The sequence below is a fragment of the Gracilinanus agilis genome, chromosome 1, assembly GCF_016433145.1.
Source record: "Gracilinanus agilis isolate LMUSP501 chromosome 1, AgileGrace, whole genome shotgun sequence".
Classification (NCBI taxonomy): Eukaryota; Metazoa; Chordata; class Mammalia; order Didelphimorphia; family Didelphidae; genus Gracilinanus; species Gracilinanus agilis.
The window spans coordinates 784,217,140-784,241,147 of NC_058130.1; the positions used below are offsets into that span (position 1 = coordinate 784,217,140).

General features: G+C 48.9%; 1 protein-coding gene across 1 annotated transcript; it reads left to right on the forward strand.

Moving 5' to 3' along the window:
* The first annotated feature begins 12,923 nt into the window (after window positions 1-12,923).
* Window positions 12,924-21,243, forward strand: LOC123245751 (tubulin alpha-3 chain). The gene is made up of 4 exons (XM_044674758.1): window positions 12,924-13,059; window positions 18,233-18,381; window positions 20,074-20,754; window positions 20,874-21,243. Exons 1-4 carry the CDS (start codon window positions 12,939-12,941, stop codon window positions 21,168-21,170), a joined length of 1,248 nt encoding a protein of 415 aa, XP_044530693.1. The 5' UTR covers window positions 12,924-12,938; the 3' UTR covers window positions 21,171-21,243.
* Window positions 21,244-24,008: the final 2,765 nt, after the last annotated feature.

Sequence of the window (24,008 nt, forward strand, 5' to 3'; positions counted from 1 at the left end):
CAAATTACCAAGAAATTTTTTTACTGAACTAGAAAAAATATAACAAAGTTCATTTGGAAGAACAAAAGATCAAGAATATCAAGAGAAATAATGGAAAAAATGTGAAGGAAGGTGGCCTAGCAGTACCAGATATTAAACTATACTATAAAGCAGCAGTCATCAAAACAATATGGTACTGGTGAAGAGACGAAAGGGAGAATCAGTGGAACAGACTTGGGGTAAGTGACTTCAGCAAGATAGTATATGAAAAAACCAAAGAGCCCAACTTTTGGGATAAAACCCCACTATTTTACAAAAACTGCTGGGAAAATTGGAAAACAATATGGGAGAGATTGGGTTTAGATCAACATCTTACATCCTACACCAAGATAAATTCAGAATGGGTGAATGATTTGAATATAAAGAAGGAAACTATAAGTAAATTAGGTGAGCACAGAATAGTATACTTGTCAGATCTTTGGGAGGGGAGGGATTTTAAAACCAAGCAAGAGTTAGAAAAAATTGCAAAATGTAAAATCAATAATTTTGATTACACTAAATTAAAAAAGGTTTTGTACAAACAAAACCAATGCAGCCAAAATTAGAAGGGAAGCAACAAATTGGGAAAAAATATAACAAAAACTCTGACAAAGGTCTAATTACTCAAATATATAAGGAGCTAAATCAATTGTACAAAAAATCAAGCCATTCCCCAATTGATAAATGGGCTAGGGACATGAATAGACAATTTTCAGATAAAGAAATCAAAACTATCAACAAACACATGAAAAAGTGTTCTAAATCTCTTATAATTAGAGAAATGCAAATCAAAACAACTCTGAGGTACCACTTCACACCTAGCAGATTAGTTAACATGACTAATGTTAATGTTAACTAATGTTAACATTAATGTTAAAAAGAGCAAAGGAAAGTGTTGAATGTTGGAGGGGATGTGGCAAAATTGGGACATTAATGCATTGCTGGTGGAGTTGTGAATTGATCCAACCATTCTGGATGGCAATCTGGAACTATGCTCAAAGGGCTATAAAAGACTGCCTGCCCTTTGATCCAACCATACCATTGCTGGGTTTGTACCCCAAAGAGATCATAGGGAAAAAACATGTACAAAAATATTTATATCCATGCTCTTTATGGTGGTGAAAAATTGGAAAATGAGGGCATGCCCTTCAATTGGGGAATGGCTGAACAAATTGTGGTCTATGCTGGTGATGGAATACAATTGTGCTCAAAGGAATAATGAACTGGAGGAGTTCCATGTGAACTGGAAAGACCTCCAGGAACTGATGCAGAGCGAAAGGAGCAGAGCCAGAAGAACATTGTACACAGAGACTGATACACTGTGGTACAATCAAACATAACCAACTTCTCTACTAGCAGCAATGCAAGGATCCAGAGCAAGGCTGAGGGACTTAAGAGAAAGAAAGATATTCACATCCAGAGGAAGAACTGTGGGAGCAGAAACACAAAAGAAAAACAACTGCTTGAACACATGGGTTGATGGGGATATTGTTGGGGATGCAGACACTAAACAATTACACTAGTCCAACTATCAATAATATGGAAATGGGTCTTGATCAATGATACATGTAAAACTCAGTGGAATTGCGTGTTGGCTATGGGGGGGGGTTGGGGAGAGGGAAAGAACATGAATCATGTTGTTAGGGTTCAAAATGGGTGGCCTCCAGAGGAACACACGAGACAATGCAATCAAAGCAGGAGAAAGCTTTATTGCCAGTACGCACTGGGGAAACTCAGCAAAGAGAGTCCCGAGGGGGCATTCAGAAGAAGGAACATATATATGTTTCTGGGATAGAGGTGCCTTTGTCTTAGGGTTAGCTAATAGCTAGACAGAGGGAGTAGGGATGCTTCCAGGTGCCACAGGATATGATTCTTAATCTTCAAGGCTGTTCTGTCTAGGAATCTTCAAGGCTGTTTCATCTAGGGGCCCTGGGGCTTCCAGCCAGGAGTTGTCCCTGGGACTGTGAGTCAGAGAGATAACTGCCCTGCTTGAGTCGGGCATGACGTTATCCAAAAAATCCCCTGCTTAATTGCTAAGTTTAGCTTTTTGGCTATAATATTCTTATAAGCTATAAGCTATAATATTTCTATAAACTTTTTTGGCTATAACAATGTAACCATGGGAAAATATTCTAAATTTAAAAAATAAATAAACGAAAATAAATAAATAAATGGCCAAACAAATAAAAAATAAATAAATGAATGAATGATAGACTACCAAAAAAAAAAAAAAGAAAAGAAAAGAAAAAAAAAGAACTGGGGTTCAGGATCTATCCAGAGAGAAGAGTGGCCATGGCTAGGGAGCGGCGGGAGCCGATGCTGGACATCAGATCGGAACCCGGGACCTCCTGGCTCCTGCTCTGCTTTTGTGTGTGCGGAGCCACCTTGCTGCCCCTTTCTTTGGGGATTCCCCATCCTCTGCTGGCTTCTATGGCCCCCTCCTGGTCCGGTTCTCTTCCTGGCTCTCTGCTTCCATGATCAGGCTCTTCCTTTAAACCTTGCTGTCCCCATTTCTGATGGAGAGTTGGATGAATGCCTTCAGCTTTTGCTGGTCACAGATGGGGCTGATTTTAGCCCTAACCCGGGGAACCTGCCTAGAAATGAAGGAGAGCATTTACCAAAGGCCGGCTGACCCCACGAGCAGGCTGGGCCACCCTGAACCCCGGATCCTCCCAACGAGGGGGCCATGTCTTCCTCCGGCCCTGTCTGAGGCCAAGACTGGCCCCACGAGGGGAGTCCACCAGCATGGGGGGGAACCACCTCATGCCTCTGTTTCCCTGTCTGTCCAATGAGCCGGAGCAGGAGAGGGCGGCCACTCCAGAATGTCTGCTGAGAAATCTCCAGGCAGGGTCACGGAGAGTTGGAAAGCCCTGAATGACTGGCTGGGCTAGTAAGGGGTGAAGGACCAGGAACGTGAATGAGAGCAGCCCAGGCTGCTGGGGAAAGGCACTGGTGAAGAGGACTGAAGGACAGTCCAGGGGCCCTTAGCCCAGCCTCAGCTTCCCAACACTCATCCTAAGGGGCTCCACTATAGTTTTGTTTTGTTTTTTAACCCTTACCTTCCGTCTTGGAGTTAATGCTGAGTATTGGCTCCTAGGTAGAAGAGGGGTAAGGGTAGGCAATGGGGGTCAAGTGACTTGCCCAGGGTCACCCAGCTGGGAAGTGTCTGAGGCCAGATTTGAACCCAGGACCTCCCATCTCTAGGCCTGGCTCTCCATCCACTGAGCTATCCAGCTGCCCCCTCGACTACAGTTTGAACATTTTTAAAGTACCAACTCAAAGGACAGCCCAAACCCCCAAAATGCTTTCTGTAGTGAAGATGCTGCTGCCCCCGAGCCTCAAGACGCCGGCTGTTCCTGGCCCACTCGGGTCAAAGGTAAGAAGAGGGGTTCAGTTCTGTCCTGGGAGGGACGCCGGCTCAGGGAGAGCGTTTTGGAGATAGTATTACTATTGCTAACATATTTGAGGATGACACCAACTTCTCACTCTGCCCAGGCACCACGCCAGCCCGCCTCTGGCCTGGTGGGGCCACGGACTGTGCCCACCACGGAGAGAAGGGCCACCGATAGGCTGTGTCCCTCCAAACCTGAAATTTGGGGATCCTAGTACTGTAAGTTATGGCCGCAGAGCCCTCCGGGGGTCTCCTCCGAGAGGCTCTGGGCCTGGGCTGCCGACATGGGACTTTGCCGTTGGTGGGGCTGGAGCTCCCCCCCCCCCCCAGGAGGGTCCCACTCACTCTACAGCTACTTCTCATGTCTGTGGAGGGAAGCTGAAAGCCGGAAAGTGATGGGCTGAGTTTGCAGGCTAGACAGAGCGAGCCCCAGAGGAGCGCAGAGAGGCGAGGAGCGGCCAAAGCTCAGCGCGCTCCCAGCCGCCCCCCCCCCCTCAGAGGTCTGACAGAGGGAGGCAGGGAGGGAGCCCGACGTTCCAGCTCAGAGCCGACCCCCAAAAGAGCGGCCGGCAACGCAACAGCACCGCCAGCTGCCCAGGAAAGAAACTCGGGTGGAGCCGCCTCCTCTCCGGCACGCTGGCACCCGCCTATACGAATGCCAGGGCCAGTCTCTGACGTCACAAAGGACCCCTAGAGCCTGCCTGCCAGCCTTCCGACTGCAGAGTAGTAGAGGTTGGATTTGGAAGTTCCACAGAATTGAAGCCCCATCCAGTAAGGATTCAGCAGTCAAGCGTGTGACATAGAAACAGATCCCTGAGGCTGGTCCATGAGCACTTTGCTCATTAGAGTCAGCTTTCGAATACATCTTTGATACCTTCATGATTCATTATAACCAAGACCCTTCACTCTCCCCCCCCCCCCGTCTCCTTCTCTCTTCCTCTCTCTCTCCCTCTCTCTCTCTTCCTCCCTCTTTTTCTCTCCCTCCTTCTCTCTCCCTCTCCCTCTCTCTCTCCCTCCCTCTCTCTCTCTTCCTCTCTCTCCCTCTCTCCTTCTCTCTCCCTCTCTCTCTCCCTCTCCCTCTCCCTCTCTCCCTCTCTCTTTCTTCCCCTCCCCTCTGTTTCTCCCTCTCTCCCTCACTCCTCTGTCTGTCAGTCTGACTCTCCCTTCCTCTTCTCCGACTCTTTCTCTGTGTGCATCTCTAGCTCTGACTCATTGCTGCCACCCAGGAAAAACTCGAGGAGCATCTCTAGAACTAAGCTGAGGCCTGGCTCCTGTCTTGGGTCCCTTCAGTGCCTCCCCCTGCAACTGGCCCCAGTTGAGCCTGTGTCTCCCTGGTACGACTCAAGGCTCTTTGAATGGGGTCTCCCCTCACACTGTGAGCTCCTTGACCACAAGGCACACCTTTTGCCTTTCTTCATAGTCTCATTGCTTAGCACAGTGATGGGCAAACTACGGCCCCGGGCCAGATGCAGCTCCCTGAAATGTTCTATCCAACCCTTGACATTATTCCTAATCGGATGAATACAGTGAGTAGAATACAGTACAATGAAACTTCGAAAGAGTTGCCTTAGAAACAGACTGAGAGAGGAGCATTTCCTTTCCTTTGGCCCCTCTGTAAAGAGTTGGCCCATCACTGGCTTAGCGTGCTCCCTGGCACACAGTAGGTGCTTAAGAAAGGTTTACATCAATAAGGTCCAGAAGAGATGCCTTCATTATGTAACAGGTATCAGGTGCGAGATAGCAGCTCTCTCCCTCCATCCCAGAAATGGCTCACAACCCAGCCGCCTGCCTTATCTGGGTTCCTCCTGTAGCTAATCTGACTCCCAGAGGAAAAGGGGTTTGTTGCAGTTGTTGAGTGAGTTGTGTCTAACTCTCCATGGCTCCAGTGAGGGTTTTCCGGGCAAAGATCCTGGAGTGGTTGGCCATTGCCTTCTCTGGCTCATTTTACAAATGAGGAAACTGTGGGAAATAAAGTAAAGTGACTTGCCCAAGGTCACATAGCTAGTACCTGAGGCCAGATTTGAATTCATTTCCTTCTTCAGCTCATTTTACAGAGGAGGGAACCAAAGCAAATGAGTGAAGTGATTTGCCCAGGGTCATAGAGCAAGTACCTGAGGCAGAATTTGAATTCAGACTCTCCTGGCTCAGGGCTGGTACATGCCACCTTGATGCCCTTTAGCGAAAGGTGAAGGAGACTCAATTCTGACTTCTCCACACTCCAGGTTGGAAGGGATAATGAAGTATTTCTAAAGGAAACGGACATGAAAGCTCAATGAGGAGCTGGAGGAGGAGAGTCTCCACTCTGGCCAGGATGGTGGCGAATGGACGTGACGAAGAAGGAAGAATTGAGAGAGAAAAGGTGGCCGAGCCATTTGGGTGCCTTTTCCTAAAGAGGAGGGGGCTGGGCACTCGTCCTCCCAAGGATGCCAAGGCCACGGCAAGGCCAGCATCCAGGTCAGAGGAGAGCCTGATGGCCAATTGTGTCTGCCCCTTCCTTGGGACTGGGCGCAGGACCCACAAAGACAGGCAAAGGAAGGAGAGTCAGTCCATGGTTTCCCTCCTGGGGGTGCCGAGGCAGCTCTTTACTGTCCTGAAGACAATATGAGAAAGATCAAACCTCCAAGATTTATGGCAACAGATGGCAGACGCCCACCCTGTGATTCACTCAGGCACACACTGCTCTGCCAGAGGAATCTAAAAAAGGAATCAACCACATGGATCGGTGTGTGGCCAAGCACGGCTCCCAGGCCCAGCAATGAGCCACAAGGATGCTGGCCAGCAGCAGAAGGCCCAGAGACCTGCCTCAAGGAGACACCCTTGAGAGGCCATTGACATGACATTACGGGGATCCTTTCTTCTGTTCTCAATGAGGGGGAGCAGGAGGGCAGCCACAGGCAGATTTCTCCTGCTCAAAAAGTAAATAAAAGATCGTTTCCAAAAAGGATTTTAAGGTCTCGGGCAAGAAATAGAAGTGTATGGAACAAGATGAGTTTTCTTCACGTTTTCCCATTTAAGGGCAGGATGGCAGGAGAGAAAAATTAAGGCTAAAAGAGTGAACAGCTATGGAGATCTGGAAATCATCAACATAGAGATGGTGATGCAATGATGAGATCAACTGTGAGGAAGGAGGGAGAGAGAGGAGAGACAGAGAGACAGAGACAGAGAGAGAGGGAGAGAGACAGAAACAGAGAGAGAGACAGAGACAGAGAGGGAGAGAGATGTAAAAAAATAAAATCAATATATAATAATAACTTTAAAAATAGTGTGGTTTTTGTAAGATTTATTAATAGCCACTAGAAAATAAAGCCATGTGCTATGCTTAAAAAGCATGCTGTTGCCTGCTGCCACCATGGTGGATAGGAAGCAAAGAGGAAGTGAAACGCCAGCCCCTCAATTTCACCCCTCTGTCTACATCATTGTGTAACAACAGGAAGCCAGTGGGCTCATGGGAAATGTAGTTCCAGAACCCCAATATTTCCAATAACACATTACCCCCTGAGAGCCAAGGGAGACTGGTCTCCCTGAAGGCTCTTATAAACACAACCAACTTTTAAATTACAGTAATTTGGGGATTAAAAAGAAAAGAGGACAAAACCAATGACCCAATAATTGCTAGGCATATTGACAAAAAGTCAATTGGGGTAATCTCCTTTGGCATAACAGTGTACTTTCAAAACAAATACATTCAAACCTCCACAGTTCAATCAGCTGCACCCCAAAGTTCATTCTGGATCTTCTTGATGCAGTGTAGGTTTCTGCAGGTATCTTCATGGTGCCTTCTCCAGACAGTTCACTTTCTGGAATTGGAGAGGTAGCAAATTTCTTATCCTGAAATTACTCTCAAAAGAATTTAAACTTCTCATTATAGGATAATACATACCCCCCTGAGGAGAATAATAGCACATTCCCCCCTGAAGAAGATAGAGACAAACACCCAGATCAGCTAAGGATACATGGCTGAGTTATGGGTCAATTATCAAAAGAAATCCAAAAACATCAAAAAATCCAAATAAAAGGGAAAAATAATTTGTGGACGAAATATAAAATGTCAAAGTCTTATGTGCAAAAATGTAAATAAAGGAAAAATAAACATATATAGGTCCTTGAATCAGGGCCCAATTAAAGTGAGTTAAGCAATTGTGCAGTTATCCAGTTAGTAACCAGGACTACAGAAAGTTTGCCACATTATAAGAGAGAAAAGAGGACTAGTTTTTTGTGTAAAAAGGAAGTGTCATTCCCTGGTCAGATTTGCCTTCACTCTCAGGGATAGGGGGAGCCAGGATGATAGCCAACCTTTGGTACTTGACTAGGATGCGGTTCAGGGAAAGCTGGCCTCTAACATATGTCATAACATCCTCAATCTTGAACCTCAAACACTAGGTTCAAGTCCTTAGTATTGGCATAGAAATTTCATCAGTCCTACCTGGATTGGTTTGGTCTTTTTTTTTTTTTTTTTTTTTTTTTTACCTTGTGCTTCTAGGTACTGTGCATATTCGCATCAGTCCCTCTGGGTTGGTTGGTCTCCTTGATCTTGTGCTTCTTTGCACTATATAGTGGTTCTTTTGTTCCCCTCTCCTGGAATCAGACATAAACATTAATCACAGTCTCGTAATCATTTATCAATAAATGGCAGGTTTCCATAGTCTAAAGCTTTTGGGTATATATTAATATAACAAATATATTTATATTAAACATATTACTGTAAAACAAAAAAAGATTAATATTAATTATATGTACTTTGCAAAAAATAAGAAAGGGAAAGATCAAATATTCTATTAGAAAAATAAAGGCAATAGCAAAATAAAAATTCAGGAATTTAATGTGTTCCCAAAAACAGTATCCATTTGTCTATGGACTATTATCTCCAATGCATGTGACAGGATACAGTCAATCAGATTCAATAGAAGGTGCTCTCTTTACATGTGAACAATGATATTAATTTTATTTTTTACAGAGACAGAGACAGAGAGGGATACAGAGAGAAAAAGACACAGAGAGAGAGAGAGAGAGAGAGAGAGAGAGAGAGAGAGAGAGGGAGAGAGAGAGGGGGGAGGGGGAGGAGGAGGAGGAGGAGAAGAAGATGAAGACAGAGACAGAGACAGAGAGGGATACAGAGAGAAAAAGACACAGAGAGAGAGAGAGACAGAGAGGGAGGGAGAGAGAGAGGGGGGAGGGGGGAAGGAGGAAGAGAAGAAGATGAAGACAGAGACAGAGAGAGAGAGAAGAGGAAGAGGAAGAGGAAGAAGAAGACGAAGAAAGAAAGAAAGAAAGAAAGAAAGGAAGGAAGGAAGAAAGAAAGAAGAAAGGGTCCAGACAGACCAGCAACTCCTGTGGTTAGAGGATCTAGCAAAGGACTCATAGGAGAGAGGTCAGAGAAGTAGGAAGAGAACTGGGAGAGAAGAGTGTCCTGAAAACCTAGAGGAAAGAGGGCATCAAGGGGGAGAGAGCAAGGGATAGGATCAAAGGCTGCAGAGGGGTCAAAGAAGATGAGGATTGAGAAAAGGCCATTGGTCTGACAATTAAGAGATCATTAGGGGGCAGCTGGGTAGCTCAGTGGATTGAGAGGTAGGCCTAGAGATGGGAGGTCCTAGGTTCATATCTGTCCTCAGATACTTCTCAGCTGTGTGACCCTGGGCAAGTCACTTGACCCCCATTGCCTACCCTTACCACTCTTCTGCCCTAGAGCCAATACACAGGATCCATTGACTCCAAGACAGAAGGTAAGGGTTTAAAAAAAGAGACAGAGATCATTAGTGAGGCAATGAAGTGACTCAGTGGATAGAGTCAGGCCTGGAGACAGGAGGTCCTAGGTTCCAATCTGGCCTCAGACACTTCCTAGCTGGGTGACCCTGGGCAAGTCACATACCCCCCCCCATTGCCTAACCTTCACCATTCTTCTGCCCAGTACTGATTCTAGGATGGAAGGGAAGGGTCAAAAAGGAAAGCAATCATTAATGACTTTGGAGAGCTCCGTTTCAGGAGATTGGTCAGATCAGAAACCAAACCCCCAAAGATTTAGAAGGGAGGGAGAGGCCAGGAGGTCTAGGCACTGGGGGGAATTGACTTTTGCCAGGGAAAGCCGAAGCTCAGACAGAAGTAAGGCAGGAAAGAGAAGTGAAGAGCAACCTAAGGGTGCCGGCTCTCCTGAGTACTTGTTCGCCATGGATGGGGTGATGTCTCCCTGCTTCACATGCTTCTAGTTTGCCCCATTTTGAATGGCTCCCCCACATGGATGCCAGCCAGCACTAACCTTTCCAGGCTGACCCCTAACGGGGGAGCCTGAGTTCCTCCAGCTCTTCTGCTTCTGGTTTCTCTGCCGGGGGGGCCAATTTTACCCGGAGAAATGCGGCCAGTGGCCAGTGGATTCCTTAGGCTGGTAAGAAGGGGTTGGAGGCCAGCTGCTCCGGATGCCTGATTCTTGGGCCCAGAGAGGCAGCGTCTAAGTGGGAGTGCCAAGAGGAAGGCTCGAACCCTTCTGGAAAGAGGGGCCACAGCCAGGAGACCAGGGAAGGCGCAAGTCCTGATTTTTCTAAAAAGTTCCAGGCTTTGGCTCCTGGGGAAATTCCAGAAGGGATCCTCTGTGGAAAGGCCAGCTGGAATAAGAAGGTGATAATGGCTCCCCCTCTTCTGCCCTAGCCGCCCCCCCAGAAAGAGGGAAGACCAGGATGACCCAGACTCCCTTAAGACAATAGCCTGTGGCTGGGGCCAGATCCTCGGAGCACAGCTGAGGAAGAGCCTGGACCTACTGGGAGAGCCATGGGGCATTGGATGGATGGAGCCGCCTTTAGCAAGCCCCTACTGGGCGCTGTGGCTGCACCACTGAGAATAACGTCCTAGAAGACTTCTGAGCTGGGGTAGCCCCAGAGGTCAGCCCCAGTGCTATGCCTCAAGGCGCAGGTGACCCTCCTGGCCAGAAAAGGGATATCCTGGGAGGGCGGCTTCAGATGGTGGAGGGGCTTGGGGGCTTCATCCCTGCTTTACTAAATGTGCCCCAAGGGCAGGGGCCTCTGGGCAGAACTGGGGCTCCTTCCACCATTTTTTAACTGTGTCTCAGTTTGCTCATCTGTATAATGGGGACAGCAGTGCTCTCCACCAGCCCTCAGCAAAGGTATGATCCACATGAGACAAAAGGTGGGATGAGTCTGGGGAGCTTTAAGTCTTCAGTCACAAAGGCTGAGCCCGCCTTTTTCCTTCCTCCAACAGAAGGCTCCCACCTCAGCCATCCCTGGGAGTCACACGAGGATCCTAACACCCATTTTACAGAGGAGGAAAGCCGAGGCTCCAGGCGAGCGCAATGCCAGGGCTTGGATGCGCAGGCGCAATCAACTTATGCCCTTCCCCCCCCTAGATTCCCAACCGCTGAGCGCGCTGTAGCCCCGAGACTTCTTTCTCGGAGACCCTTAGTGGCTTGTGCACAGGCGCAGTAGCCTCGCGCCTCGCTTCATGCGCCTCGCGCCTCGTGGCTCCCTCCATGCGCGCGCATCTAGGACTCAGCTTGGCCAATGGGCGGCCGCACTCTGAGCAGCTCGGCCAATCAGCGGTCGGCTTGGCGCGGATGGTGCACGAACAGGTCCGGCTCGCCCTTAGTCGGTTGCTGGTCGTTGAGGGCAGTGGTGTTGAGGAAAGCGGTGTCGGCGTCGGTGTCTCATCATGGTATGGATTGCGGGGACCCCGGGCCCAAACCTGGCTCCCTCCTCTGAGGCCTTCTCAGACCGATTCCTGGGCTGGGGAGCCTCCCTGAGGAAGCCCTGGGGCGAGGGCGGGAGACCCCTAAAGGATGGGGGAGGGGCCGCGGAGTGTGATTCCTCCATTTCGCATAAAGGGGACCCCGGGGCGGTGAGGGCAGGGGAGAGAACCGCAGGGAGAGAAGAGGGAAGCCGAGGCTGGGATTGGCGATCCCAAAAAGCCAAATAGAAGTCCCCGAAGTTCGGAGGAAGGGGCGCCTCAGGATCCCCGCCCTCAAAAGCAGCAGTGGGCGGGGCTCAGCATGGAGGCCCGGCCTGGAGACCAAAGATCTGGAATTTTATTGCGAACTCCGAGTGACCCTGGGAGAGGCCCTTCACCCCCCCCCCCCTCCGGCTGGGATCCCCTTTATGGGATAATTCTGAGACAGCAGGGAAGGGTTGGCCGCCGCCACCCCCACGTGTCTCGTCCAGGGGGGAATGAGGGGAGGAAGGGGCCAAGCCTTCACCCTTGGAGTTCTTTGGGGGTGGGGGAGGGGAGGTGGTCACGTGGCCCAAAGACCGCCTTGTGCTCACGTGGAAGAGAGAATTGGTTAAGTGAGGAAGGGGGATTTGGGGGCCGGGAAGACCCACCCCCGCCTATGGGGAACCAGAAAATGAGGCAATATGGGAAGCTTTGGATCCCCCCAAATCACATATTGGGTTTTTTGAGGCTATCAGGAGAAGTGACTTGCCCAGAGTCACCCAGCTAGGAAGGGGCTGAGGCTGGATTTGAATTCGAGGTTCCATGCACTGTGCCACCTAACTGCCCCAATCATGGTTTTAAATGCCCAAAATTAGACGCGGAGAGCAACAAAGAAAAGCAGCCGTTGTGAGATAATTAGAAAACACGTAGAATCCATTCCAGGCCGAGGTGTGGTTACACGTGCCCTCCCCCCCCCCCCCCCATTTAGGCTGATGGAGAGGCTGAGGAGCGGGTGGGGACTAGTCTCAGCTTTGGCTACGGGCCATGATTTTAGATTGTCCCACTTGTTTGACCTCAAGCAGGGTCTGTGCCTCAGTGATCTTCTGTGGGGGGTTGGGGAGGGGGCATACCTGTAATAGTAACTGACAATAAGACAGTAGAAAGTGTTAGGTTGCCCAGTAGGCAGAGCACTAAGGCTGGAGTTCACATTTAGCCTCAGACTGGCCCTAGCTGGACAAGTCTCCTGTCCTTTTGCCTAGCCCTTTCCCTTCTGTCTTATGGCTTCCTGATCTTTGGAGGGCTTGATATTTTCAAGTGTAAATGGCAGTAATTGGGCAGTGCTCTAAAGTTTGTGAGGCACATCAGGCAGCCTCCATTTTGCAGATGGGGAAACTGAGGTTTTAATAGATGAGAGGGCTTGCTTAGGATCATTTGCTGGCAATCTAATTGGGATTAGAACTTTTACAACAAATGCTGAATTTAGTGAAAATAAGACAAGTGGGCAAGAATCCTGAAGGCTCATTCTTTTCCTTGCCTGCCTCTTACTTAGCCAGGAGCAGCAAGTCCTTTGGCCTCTCTGATCTTGATTTTCTCACATAAAATGAGAATGAATGTGTCTTCCCTGCCTCCTGGGTCTGTTTCTAGGTTTGAAAGATACTGGTTGGAAAAGGGCTTTGAAAGCCTGAAAAATAGTATAGAAAAAAAGGTAGAGGTTTTGCTTTTTCTACAAATATTGATCACCTGGAAAATTAACTTGAGATTTATGTATTCTTGTTCCTAGCGTGAGTGTATCTCCATCCACGTGGGACAGGCGGGGGTCCAGATTGGCAATGCCTGCTGGGAATTGTATTGTCTGGAGCATGGAATTCAGCCGGATGGTCAGATGCCAAGTGATAAAACCATAGGGGGGGGAGACGATTCCTTTAACACGTTCTTCAGTGAGACTGGGGCTGGCAAGCACGTGCCCAGAGCTGTGTTTGTGGACCTGGAGCCAACTGTTGTTGGTACGTATTCAAGCAGCCGAACTGAGATTTTATTCACAATGATGGAGGCTTCCACAAGCCATACATGGTGTTTGGGCATAGAATTGAAACTGGGAAGTCAGGTGGGTGAGGAAGGCAACATTCTGGGTAATTGAGACCAAGCCAGCCTGTGAGAGGGGATCTTTTTTGCCAGGCTAATTGATTCAAAGGGATTCATGTCAATCAGCATGTAATTGAGCACCTGCCATGTGCAAGGTTGATCCACACTTGTCAGATTCACTGGAATTGCCTCAGTTTGCATTTTCACAGTTGGGGAGAGCATTGTTATATGTGAAAATCTAAAGTCAGCAGGCATTTCTTAGATTGTGCCAAGTTGTGGGGGCCCAGAGGAAGGCAAAAGCTCTCAGTCTGTGCTGTGTGAAACTGTTAGCTGATCTGTCACACTGTTCAAGGTGAAAAACTAAGACTATTAAGCCCCTCCTTTGTGCTGATGCTAGACTTAGACTTTTGTAGATGACTTTGTTAAGTGGAGTTCCTCTCCTCAAGTCCTCCGGTACCTTGGAGGTGACAGAAGTTCTCAAAAGACTCTGCCCCCAAGCATTTGCTTGCTCTAATGGCAGGAGCTCTGTGGTATGAATCTTTGGCTGCCTGCAGTGCACGATAATTTGAAGAGACTTAAAAAGGGGCAGCTAGGTGGCTCTGGATAGAGAACAGGCCTGGAGATAGGAGGTCCTGAGTTCAAACATGGCCTCAGATACTTCCTAGCTATGTGACTCCTATTCCTAGGCTCTAATGCCTTGGAACCATTACTTTTAATTTCAATTCCAAGGCAGAAGGTAAGGGTTGAAGAGGAGGAGGAGGAGGAAGAGAAAGAGACTTAAAGTAATTTCTACCTTTTTTAGGCCTAGCAAGGAACAGCCTTCTTGTTCTCTAGGGCTCTAGCAGCTATCCAAAAGTGGATACAGGGGCTTTTCCATCACTAAAAGATTTCCAGATAAAGGCTGAATAAGCATTTAATGGGATTGTTATATAATTGACTCCTCACCCCAATCAGGGACAATTTGGGTTAAATTCCCTTGCCCAAGCGCCTCCCTCCCCCATCTGGTCTCCACTAGTTTTAGAATTCTTAAACCTTTTTCCTCCAGGAGACTTAATAGTCCTTGATGTGATTTTTTTTTATGTTTTAGAAAAAATTTTCCCATGGTTACATGATTCATGTTCTTGCTCTCTCTCCCCTCACCCCCCAGTAGCCAACACACATTTCCACTGGTTTCTTCCTGTGTCATTGATCAAGACTTATTTCCATATTATTGATAATTGTTCTAGGGTGGTCATTAAGAGTCTACATACTAATCATGTCTGCATCAACCCATGTGTGGGTTAGGGTTGTTTTCCATAAATCCCTCAGAATTGTCCTGAGTCAATGCATTGCTGCTAGTACGGAAGTCCATTACATTCAATTTTACCACAGTGTATCCGTCTCTGTGTACAATGTTCTCCTGGTTCTGCTCCTTTCACTCTGCATCAATCCCTGGAGGTCATTCTAGTTCACATGGAATTCCTCCAGCTTATTGTTCCTTTGAGCACAATAGTATTCCCAAAGTTCATTTGGAAGAACAAAAGATCAAGAATATCAAGGGAAATAATGGGGAAAAAACCCATGAAGGAAGGGGGCCTAGCAGTACCAGATATTAAACTGCACTATAAAGCAGTAGTTATCAAAACAGTATGGTACTGGGTAAGAGACAGAAGGGAGGATCAGTGGAATAGACTTGGGGTAAGGGACGCTTTGGGACAAAAATCCAGTATTTGACAAAAACTGCTGGGAAAATTGGAAAACAACATGGGAGAGATTAGGTTTAGATCAACATCTCACACCCAATACCAAGTTAAATTCAGAATGGGTGAATGACTTGAATATAAAGAAGGAAACTATAAGAAAATTAGGCGAACACAGAATAGAAAACTTGTCAGATCTCTGGGAAAGGAAAGATTTTAAAACCAAGCAAGAGTTAGAAAAATTATAAAATGTAAAATAAATAATTTCAATTAACATTAAATTAAAAAGGTTTTTGTACAAACAAAAACAATGCAACTAAAATCAGAAGGGAAACAACAAATTGGAAAATCTTTATAACAAAAAATTCTAACGGGTCTAATTACTCAAATATACAAGGAGCTAAATCAATTGTATAAAAAAATCAAGCCATTCCCCAATTGATAAATGGGCAAGGGACATGAATAAGCAATTTTCAGATAAAGAAACCGAAATGATCAATAAGCACATGAGAAAGTTCTAAATCTCTAATAATTGGAGAAATGCAAATCAAAACAACTCTGAGGTATCACCTCACACCCAGCAGATTGGCTAAAATGACAGCAGGGGAGAGCAATAAATATTGGAGGGGATGTGGCCAAATTGGGACATTAATGCATTGCTGGTGGAGCTGTGAACTGATCCAAACATTCTGGATGGCAATTTGGAACTATGCTCAAAGGGCTATAAAAGAATGCCTACCCTTTGATCCAGCCATACCATTGCTGGGTTTGTACCCCAAAGAGATCATAGGGAAAAAACATGTACAAAAATATTTATAGCCACACTCTTTGTGGTGGCAAAAAACTGGAAAACAAGGGTATGCCCTTCAATTGGGGAATGGCTGAACAAATTAATAGTCCTTGAGAATAATGAGTTCTTTATTGTTTGGGTCTAAATCCCTTTTCTATGAAATATCTATCATATGATATATGATAGGAATCTATAGGAATGGAAAGTTGTCCCAGATGTCCCAGTTAAGGTGATATCAAATTGAATACCTCATAACCGAAGAATTATTTCTCCAGTAATGTTGCTGGGCTGGGTCATTATCCGAGATTGTCGTGCTCTCTCTTTTCTCCTCCATTGGGATTGGTAAGTGTGGGAGGTAAATGGACTTGTCTAGGGTCTGAATAGTGATGATGGTTGGATTTGAATTCAGAGCCTTGGCACCTCAATTTCCACTGTGCCACCCTTGTTAAAGAGCCTAGACATGAAATGACCTTGTAAAAGGATTTCTGGCCTCTAGAGGGATTGGCCGGGCTCCGAATGCTCACTCAGCCAAATACTAGGACCGTCACTAGATTTGGGGATCTAGGAGTTAGAAGGGGCCATAGAGATCCCTAATCTAACTCAGAAACGGCAGGTGTTTTGTGGTCTCTGCTCTGGTGGCCTTGGAGAAGGTCTGAGAGGCCCCAACCCCTGCAGCCCATTGCACTTTGACCTTCCCTCTTGGGGAGTTTCCTCTCACTCTTAAACACGGTTAAAATTTCTCAGCCATGGGACAGTTAGGTGGCCCAGGGGATAGTAGCCATGGGGGGGTCCTGGGTTCAAATGTGGCCTCTGACACTTCCTATCTCTGTGACCCTGGGAAGGTCACTTGACCCCAATTCCCTAATCCTTGCTCTCTTTTTGCCTTAGATCTGCCACATAGTGTCAATCATAAGACAGGAGGTATGGATTTAAAGCAGGACTTCTCAGCTGTTGACCTCCCACTAACCTGACAATTCCCCTGAACTTTCTCTCCCTGATCTTGTTCAGCAGCCCATGAGCCTGCCCTTCTCCTTCAGCCTGGCACTTGCCGCTTCTCATTTTGGCCCATCAGCACCACCCAGTTGTTCTGCTTAGCTCTCGTCTCTCCTCCTGGAGCCTTCTTCAGTTTCTATTCTGCAACCTGCTCAATTCTTCCCAGCCAGGCCTTCTCTATCCTCCTCACTTGGCCTGGATCAACACTGTGGCCTGTGGGGTTGTTAGCCTTCATATTGGCCTCCGTTTCTCCTCCCCAGATTCAACCTCTGAGGCTCGACTTGGAGTCAGATCCCTCAGTTCCAAAGTGGCCTCGGCCACTTACTAGTTGTGGAATCTTTGGCCTTGTCACTTAGCCTCTGCCTGCCTCCGTTTCATCTGTAAAATGAGAATAAATAGCTTCCAGCGATGCTAGCATTTATATTGTAACAATTAAATAGATAATAAACTGAGGCCCAGAGTACCAAGCATGATCAATTTATTGGCAAAGTGCACGTCTTCCAGGAAGTAGGGTCTCGGCTTCCCCACTGAGCCAACACCCCAAGTTAGGGGGATGTTTTATGGTTCTGGGGGGAGTATAGGACAGAGAACAGAAGGAGGAAGGAGGTGATGTTATGGACTTGAGGACAGCATGATTGGTTACGTAACTGAGGCACAGAGAGTCACGCGATTGGTTAGAAGTTTGGTAATGAAGAGCTACCAAGGATCCCCTTCTTCCGTTATTAAGAGGTGTTCATCGTTTGATGCCACCTGGGAGACGGTGGCCCAGACGTTTTGGACAGCCAACCAGAACTCAAAGGACTGTTCAGTGGTATAAAGATACGGGCCTGCTTCCCTTTATGGCAAACAGCATCCCCCAAGGTCAGCTAAGTTCCTTGTGGCAAGAATAGAACAGGGAACAGCAAGAAAACTGGATTTCTAAACCCATTAGAGGCCAGCTGAATTCTGACTAAGTTCAGAGGCAGAGAATCCTGTCTTAGGCAGTTACAAGATAAAAGTAGCTCATTGTAAATAAAATCAATAGAAAATGATACAGAATCCATTTCTTTTAACCCATGCCTTTTGTCTTGGAATCCTACTGTGGATGGGTTCCAAGGCAGAAGAGCAGTAAAGGCTAGGCCATGGGGATGAAGTGACTTGCCCGGGGTCATATTGCTGGGAAGTATCTGAGGTCACATTTGAACCCAGGACCTTTCATCTCTAGGCCTGGCTCTCATTCCTTTGAGCCACCTGCCTGCCTCTACAGAATCAATCTTAATCATTTCCATACCAAGCACTTTAAAGTTTGCAGAGTGTTCGACAGATAGTTTCCCTGGAAATGAATTGCCTTATCTGTTAAGAGGATAACATGAGATATTTGTAAAGCTCTTTGCAAACCTCCAAGCCAATACACGAATGCTAGTTATTTACTGACTTTACTACGACCATCCAGTTTCCCTCTTTCACCCGAGTCCTGATCTACAGTGTTCTCCCAGAGAAGCTTTCTGATGATCTCTCAGGTCCCTTCCAATGCCCACACTTAGAGGCTTCTTTTTCAGCCATCTTTAGAGTACACGCTCCTTTGTTCACTTCCCATGTTTGAGGATAATCAAGTAAGTGAAATAACCAGCCCCAACCTTGCTCTTGCCCTAGATGAGGTCCGGACAGGCACATACAGGCAGCTCTTCCATCCCGAGCAGCTGATAACTGGAAAGGAGGACGCAGCCAATAATTATGCCAGAGGCCATTACACCATCGGCAAGGAGATTGTTGATCTGGTCCTTGACAGGATTCGCAAACTGGTAAGAGCCCCACGACAACGGTAAATGGTCTTGGAGCATAGCTCCTCACTAGACGTGTGCCCGTGGCAAACTCGAAAGGGAGGGAGCTGCCTTAGCCACCATTTGGACTTGTGCGAATGCTCTTTGTTTATTTATAGGTGACATATAAGTAGCATTCTGAAGTTTTGTACAGCCCTTTCATCACTAAGCATTTAAGAGCTCATTGTATTCCAAGCACAAAACCCAGCCAGGGGGGTAGAAGTGAGGAGGGACTGCATTCTGGGCATGAGAACAGAGGACCTATAGAATGGCCCAGTGTGAGGGAGGTATGGACCAGAGCATAGATACCAAGAGGAGGGCCCAGTGGAGAGGTGTTAACTAAGCAACTGGTGCTAGGGGGCTAGAGCTTCAGAGAGAGACAAGGGGGTGAATGTATAGCCCAAGAATCATCAGTATAGAAAGAAGAGAGGGCTGTGAAGAGCCAGGACTCTGGTGAGGGGCCACGAAGGAGGTTCAGGATTATGAAACCAGGGAGCTGGCGATGGCTGACAAGCTCCTGGGCTGCAGAGGTCTTCACAACAGACTCTCTTCCTTTGACTCAGAGAGGCTGTCAAGCTGAGGCCATGGCAGGGTCCAAGTCTAGGTCTCCTGGCCCCAGGTCAGAGGTTTTTTGCATTGGTGGCATCTTGTTTGTTGGAATTGAGCAAAAACTTGTTCTCAGGCCATGTTGGCAAACCTATGATGCGTGCCAGGATGTGCTGGAGGGGGCTGCTCTGTTCCTCATCTCTCTCACATCTCCCACCCCTCTGCCCAGCAGCCCAATGGGAGTGCTTCCTCCCTCCCCTGTCTGGGGTAAGGGGAGGCTTATGTGCAGCCTGAGGGTTGTGGTTTGGGCACTCGGGCTCTGAGGTCTCTAAAAGGTTTGCCATTACAGGCATGTGCTTTAAAGCTGAGGGAGGAGGAAGGGTTCCAAAATTAACTATGGTGATTCCTGCCCTCAGGGAACCTTCCATCTAGTAGCCAGGTCTGTTTGTACCAACATTTTAAGGCTCCAATTTAATTTAAGGCTCTAATATGTGTGCATATTCCCTCCTCCTGGACCCAGGGTCATTGTGTGACATGAGGAGGCCCTGAAGAACTTTTGTGAGGGAAGACTAAGAATAAAAACTCTAAAATACAATGAAACTTGAGTGGGGGAATGGGAGAGGGCCATCAGGAATAACTTTGGGGGAGAAGTTCATGGAGAAGGAGGTGGCACTGGAGTGGGGCTTTGAGATCAGAAATTAATAGGCTTAGTGATGGAGAGGACTCTGTGAGTTTAGAGGAAGTCTTCTGTGCTTCCCATTTCTGTGGGACGCTGGCTAATGTGGGTTCCTTGATGTTACTGCTTGAGATCAGTGGAACATCCTTGGTGGGTAGAAAAGTGAGGAGAGGATTGACTCTGCAGCACTGTTGGTGATGGCCTTATGCAGGATTGGGATGGATGGCTAACAAGAACGTTTTTTTGTCAATGTAGTGCCATCTGTGTGTCTTTCCAAAAGAGATGAAGTCTGTGTTTTAGGTGAAAGTTTTGGAAGGGACCCAAAGAGGCTTTCTTGAAATCCCTTTCTGAACCTTTAGGAGAAGCCAGACTTGTGGCAGTCTGCGGGGGCCCCCCAGAGAGGCTCCGGCGCCCTTCGGTGACGGCCGTGTCTTGTCTGCTCTCTCCCTCAGGCGGATCTGTGCACCGGCCTGCAGGGCTTCCTCATCTTCCATAGCTTCGGCGGGGGCACCGGCTCCGGCTTCGCCTCTCTGCTCATGGAGAGGCTCTCCGTGGATTACGGCAAGAAGTCCAAGCTCGAGTTCGCCATTTACCCGGCCCCCCAGGTGTCCACGGCGGTCGTGGAGCCCTACAACTCCATCCTCACCACGCACACGACCCTGGAACACTCCGACTGCGCCTTCATGGTCGACAACGAAGCCATTTACGACATATGTCGGCGCAACCTGGACATCGAGCGGCCGACCTACACCAACCTGAATCGGCTCATCGGGCAGATCGTCTCTTCCATAACGGCCTCGCTGCGCTTCGACGGGGCCCTGAACGTCGACCTGACCGAGTTCCAGACCAACCTGGTGCCCTACCCGCGCATCCACTTCCCCCTGGCCACCTACGCGCCCGTCATCTCGGCCGAGAAGGCCTACCACGAGCAGCTGTCGGTGGCGGAGATCACCAACGCCTGCTTCGAGCCCGCCAACCAGATGGTGAAGTGCGACCCCCGCCACGGCAAGTACATGGCCTGCTGCATGCTGTACCGCGGGGACGTGGTGCCCAAAGACGTGAACGCCGCCATCGCCACCATCAAGACGAAGCGGACCATCCAGTTCGTGGACTGGTGCCCCACCGGCTTCAAGGTAAGCGGCCCGGCGTGGGGAGGGGGGCGCCCGCTCAGGACAAAGTCCCCCGCGTGGGTCCTGTCCCCGGCCCCGAGCTCGTGCCCGTCTGACCTCCCGCCCTCCCCTCTCCTCGGCAGGTGGGCATCAACTACCAGCCTCCCACCGTGGTGCCAGGCGGAGACCTGGCCAAGGTGCAGCGCGCCGTGTGCATGCTGAGCAACACCACGGCCATCGCGGAGGCCTGGGCCCGGCTGGACCACAAGTTCGACCTGATGTACGCCAAGCGCGCCTTCGTCCACTGGTACGTGGGCGAGGGCATGGAGGAGGGCGAGTTCTCCGAGGCCCGGGAGGATCTGGCCGCCCTGGAGAAAGATTACGAGGAGGTGGGCGTCGACTCGGTGGAGGCCGAGGCCGAGGAGGGCGAAGAGTACTAGGCCAGGAGGGATGCCCGAGCCTCGCTTCCCGCCCCCGAGAGTATAACTAACTGGTTACAGAATTTGTTTACGAATAAACGTTTACGTAGTAACGCTGCGTCGTGCGCCTCTTCTCTGCGGCCTCCTGGCTCCCCCCAGGGAGGGCGTCGGGGTTCAGGGGGGCCTCTGCAATCCTCTGGTCCCATCTCTGCCCTTGACAACTTCCCAGTAAGAAGTTGGCACTGCGGAGGCAGCCCAAGGGGTACTGGGGAGGGGAAGTGCCCAGTAAGGAGAGTCTCAGAGCTGGCAGGGACCAGGGTTCCTCTAGTCCAGCCCAAAGGAAACACTTCTCCTTGGTGGCCTTTTCTGGAGGACAAACCCACCTCCCCTGGAGGCAGTCAGGGCCAACGAGCTGTTTCCTGCACCTTCTCGGCCTCTTGGCAGCCTCTCCTCAGGCCAAGCACAAGGCTCACCCCTCTTGCAAAGGACGGCCCCAGAGCTACTGGAGGATGGCATGTGTCCCCTTAGGTTTTCCTTCTGGGCCAACTAAGACTTTTTTTCTTGAATTTGGCCTCAAAGGAAATTTAGAGAGCTCTTTGGGGCCCACGAGCTCCTGTGGCTTTTGGGGTAACAGACAGGCACACAGAACAGATGGGAAGGAGCAGAGTCAGAACTCGGGGACCTTTGGCGAAGGTTGGACGGCAGCCTGTCCTCCCTTGTAGAGGCAGTTTGTGTTGAGGCTGGGGACCGCGGCTTGGATTCTGACTCGAGAAGGAAGGGGCCCCCCCTGCCCCATAAGTGAGGTGGCCTGTGGGATAGATAACAGGCCCACATCCTGGGTCATGAGGCTTTCTTTTTCAATAGTTTTTTTTTTTATCTTTATTTTTTTTTTAAACCCTTGTACTTCAGTGTATTGTCTCATAGGTGGAAGATTGGTAAGGGTGGGCAATGGGGGTCAAGTGACTTGCCCAGGGTCACACAGCTGGGAAGTGGCTGAGGCCGGGTTTGAACCCAGGACCTCCTGTCTCTAGGCCTGACTGTCACTCCACTGAGCTACCCAGCTGCCCCCTTTCAATAGAGTTTTATGGATACTTTTTAACCAAAATTTCTGCCTCCCCTCCCCCCCCAGCCATCCCTAATTATAATTTATAAAGGAAAAAGTTAACCAAAGAAGTTGCCATTATGTGTAGTATTCTACGTTTGAGGGCCTCATCTCACGCCACCTATTTTTTGGGATTACATGTAAAACAGTTTTTGACAATTCTGACATTTCAGGAAATGGTCAGTTAAAGGTTATGCCAGTGCTCTTGTGCAGTGTGTATTTCCATGTTCCCGGAGCCGTGACAGAAGACACGCCACATAAGTCTCATGAAGGAAATAAAGGGAAGGATTGGCGAGCTTTGATCTGCCACCAGACCCAACGTTCCTCCTTTAGCCTTGGGCAGCGCGTGCTGCTGCTTTAGGGCCGAGTTTGGTCATTATCATTTCTCCATATTGACTATCGGTTCTTTGCTTCTGTTTACATTTTAATGTAAAAAAAGTTTTTAAATTATTTTTTATCATTTTTTTGTTTGCCCGGTTCTACGGGCTTCATTTTGCATCAGTTCGTATGAGCTTTACTAGGCTTCTCGGTATTCATTCTGTGGCCTTTTTTTCTTTTTTTTTAATTTCCGGGCAATCCAGTTCCTCCCTCACCTCCCCACACCAGAGAAGTCATAGATTGGGTCTTTGTTTCCATGACTTGGTTCATCTGTGGCTGAATATATAGTATAAGTTTAAAAGAAAAATTAATCCGGGGAGTTCTGGATGGAGAGCCAGACCTAGGACAGGAAGGCCTGTGTTCAGATCCAGCCTCCGAGGCTTCCCAGCTGTGTGGCCCTGGGCAAGTCACTTCTCCCCCACTGCCTAGCCCTTAAGGCTCTCTGCCTTGGAGTGGATGCATAGAATTGACACTAAGAGAGGTCAGTGCCCAAACCGCACCCTCATAGCCCATGTGATCCTCTGCCTTACCCCAGACAGGGGAGGGGAGCAGCCCCCCCCCATCCCCCGCACACGTGCTGTAGGTTCGCCAACACGGCCGGGCACGCTGCCTCTCCCCCCTCTGGGCGCATCATCACCAGACCCATTTCCAGGGTGTTCATTTCGGGGAGTGATCTCTAAAAGCAGGACCCCACCTCATAAACCCAAATAGCGCAGCGCGCTCAGCCGGGGTCTTCCTCCGGAGGCCGCTGTCATTCTTTGTTCTAGGTCAGGGCAGCCAAGGCTCTCCCAGGGGAACGTTCTGCCATATTGACCTCCTGCTCTGCAGGGAGGTGGGGGGGGACTCCTCTGGGGCGGAGGAGGGGTGGCCTGAGGGTTTGAGGAAGATGCCTTCAGAGCTCTTCTGGAGGGTCCAGAACAAGCTCTTCTCTCCCATCCATTCCCTCAGGGCTGTCTTGGCTCTCAGAGGTCAGAGAAAAGCCCCAGAAGCCCCCCAGGTTTTCTTCTTTTTTTTTTTTTTTAATTTTTTAAGAGCCTGAAAAAACTGCCACAAACATGATTTCCACTTTCAGGGCACGGAAGGCTGTTGGGGAAATGGTGGCAATGAGGTCTAGTGGATTCCACTGTACCTCCCAGGCACGCGGGCCCTGCTGGTCCACACTGGCCTCCCCCTTCCCCGGCTGCCTTCTGGGTATCTGGGTGTTCTCCACCAGCCCACGCCTCCCCCCTCCGTAATCACACCTGCGGGCAGCAAGCTTCTGCCTGCTTCACGCCGCATCAGCCCCCCCCAAGACACCCCTCGGACCTCGTTCTTCAGGTGAAAGGTGAAAGGGCAGCCTCGGAGTTTCCTGTTCTTGGCTACAACCATGATTCTGGCCC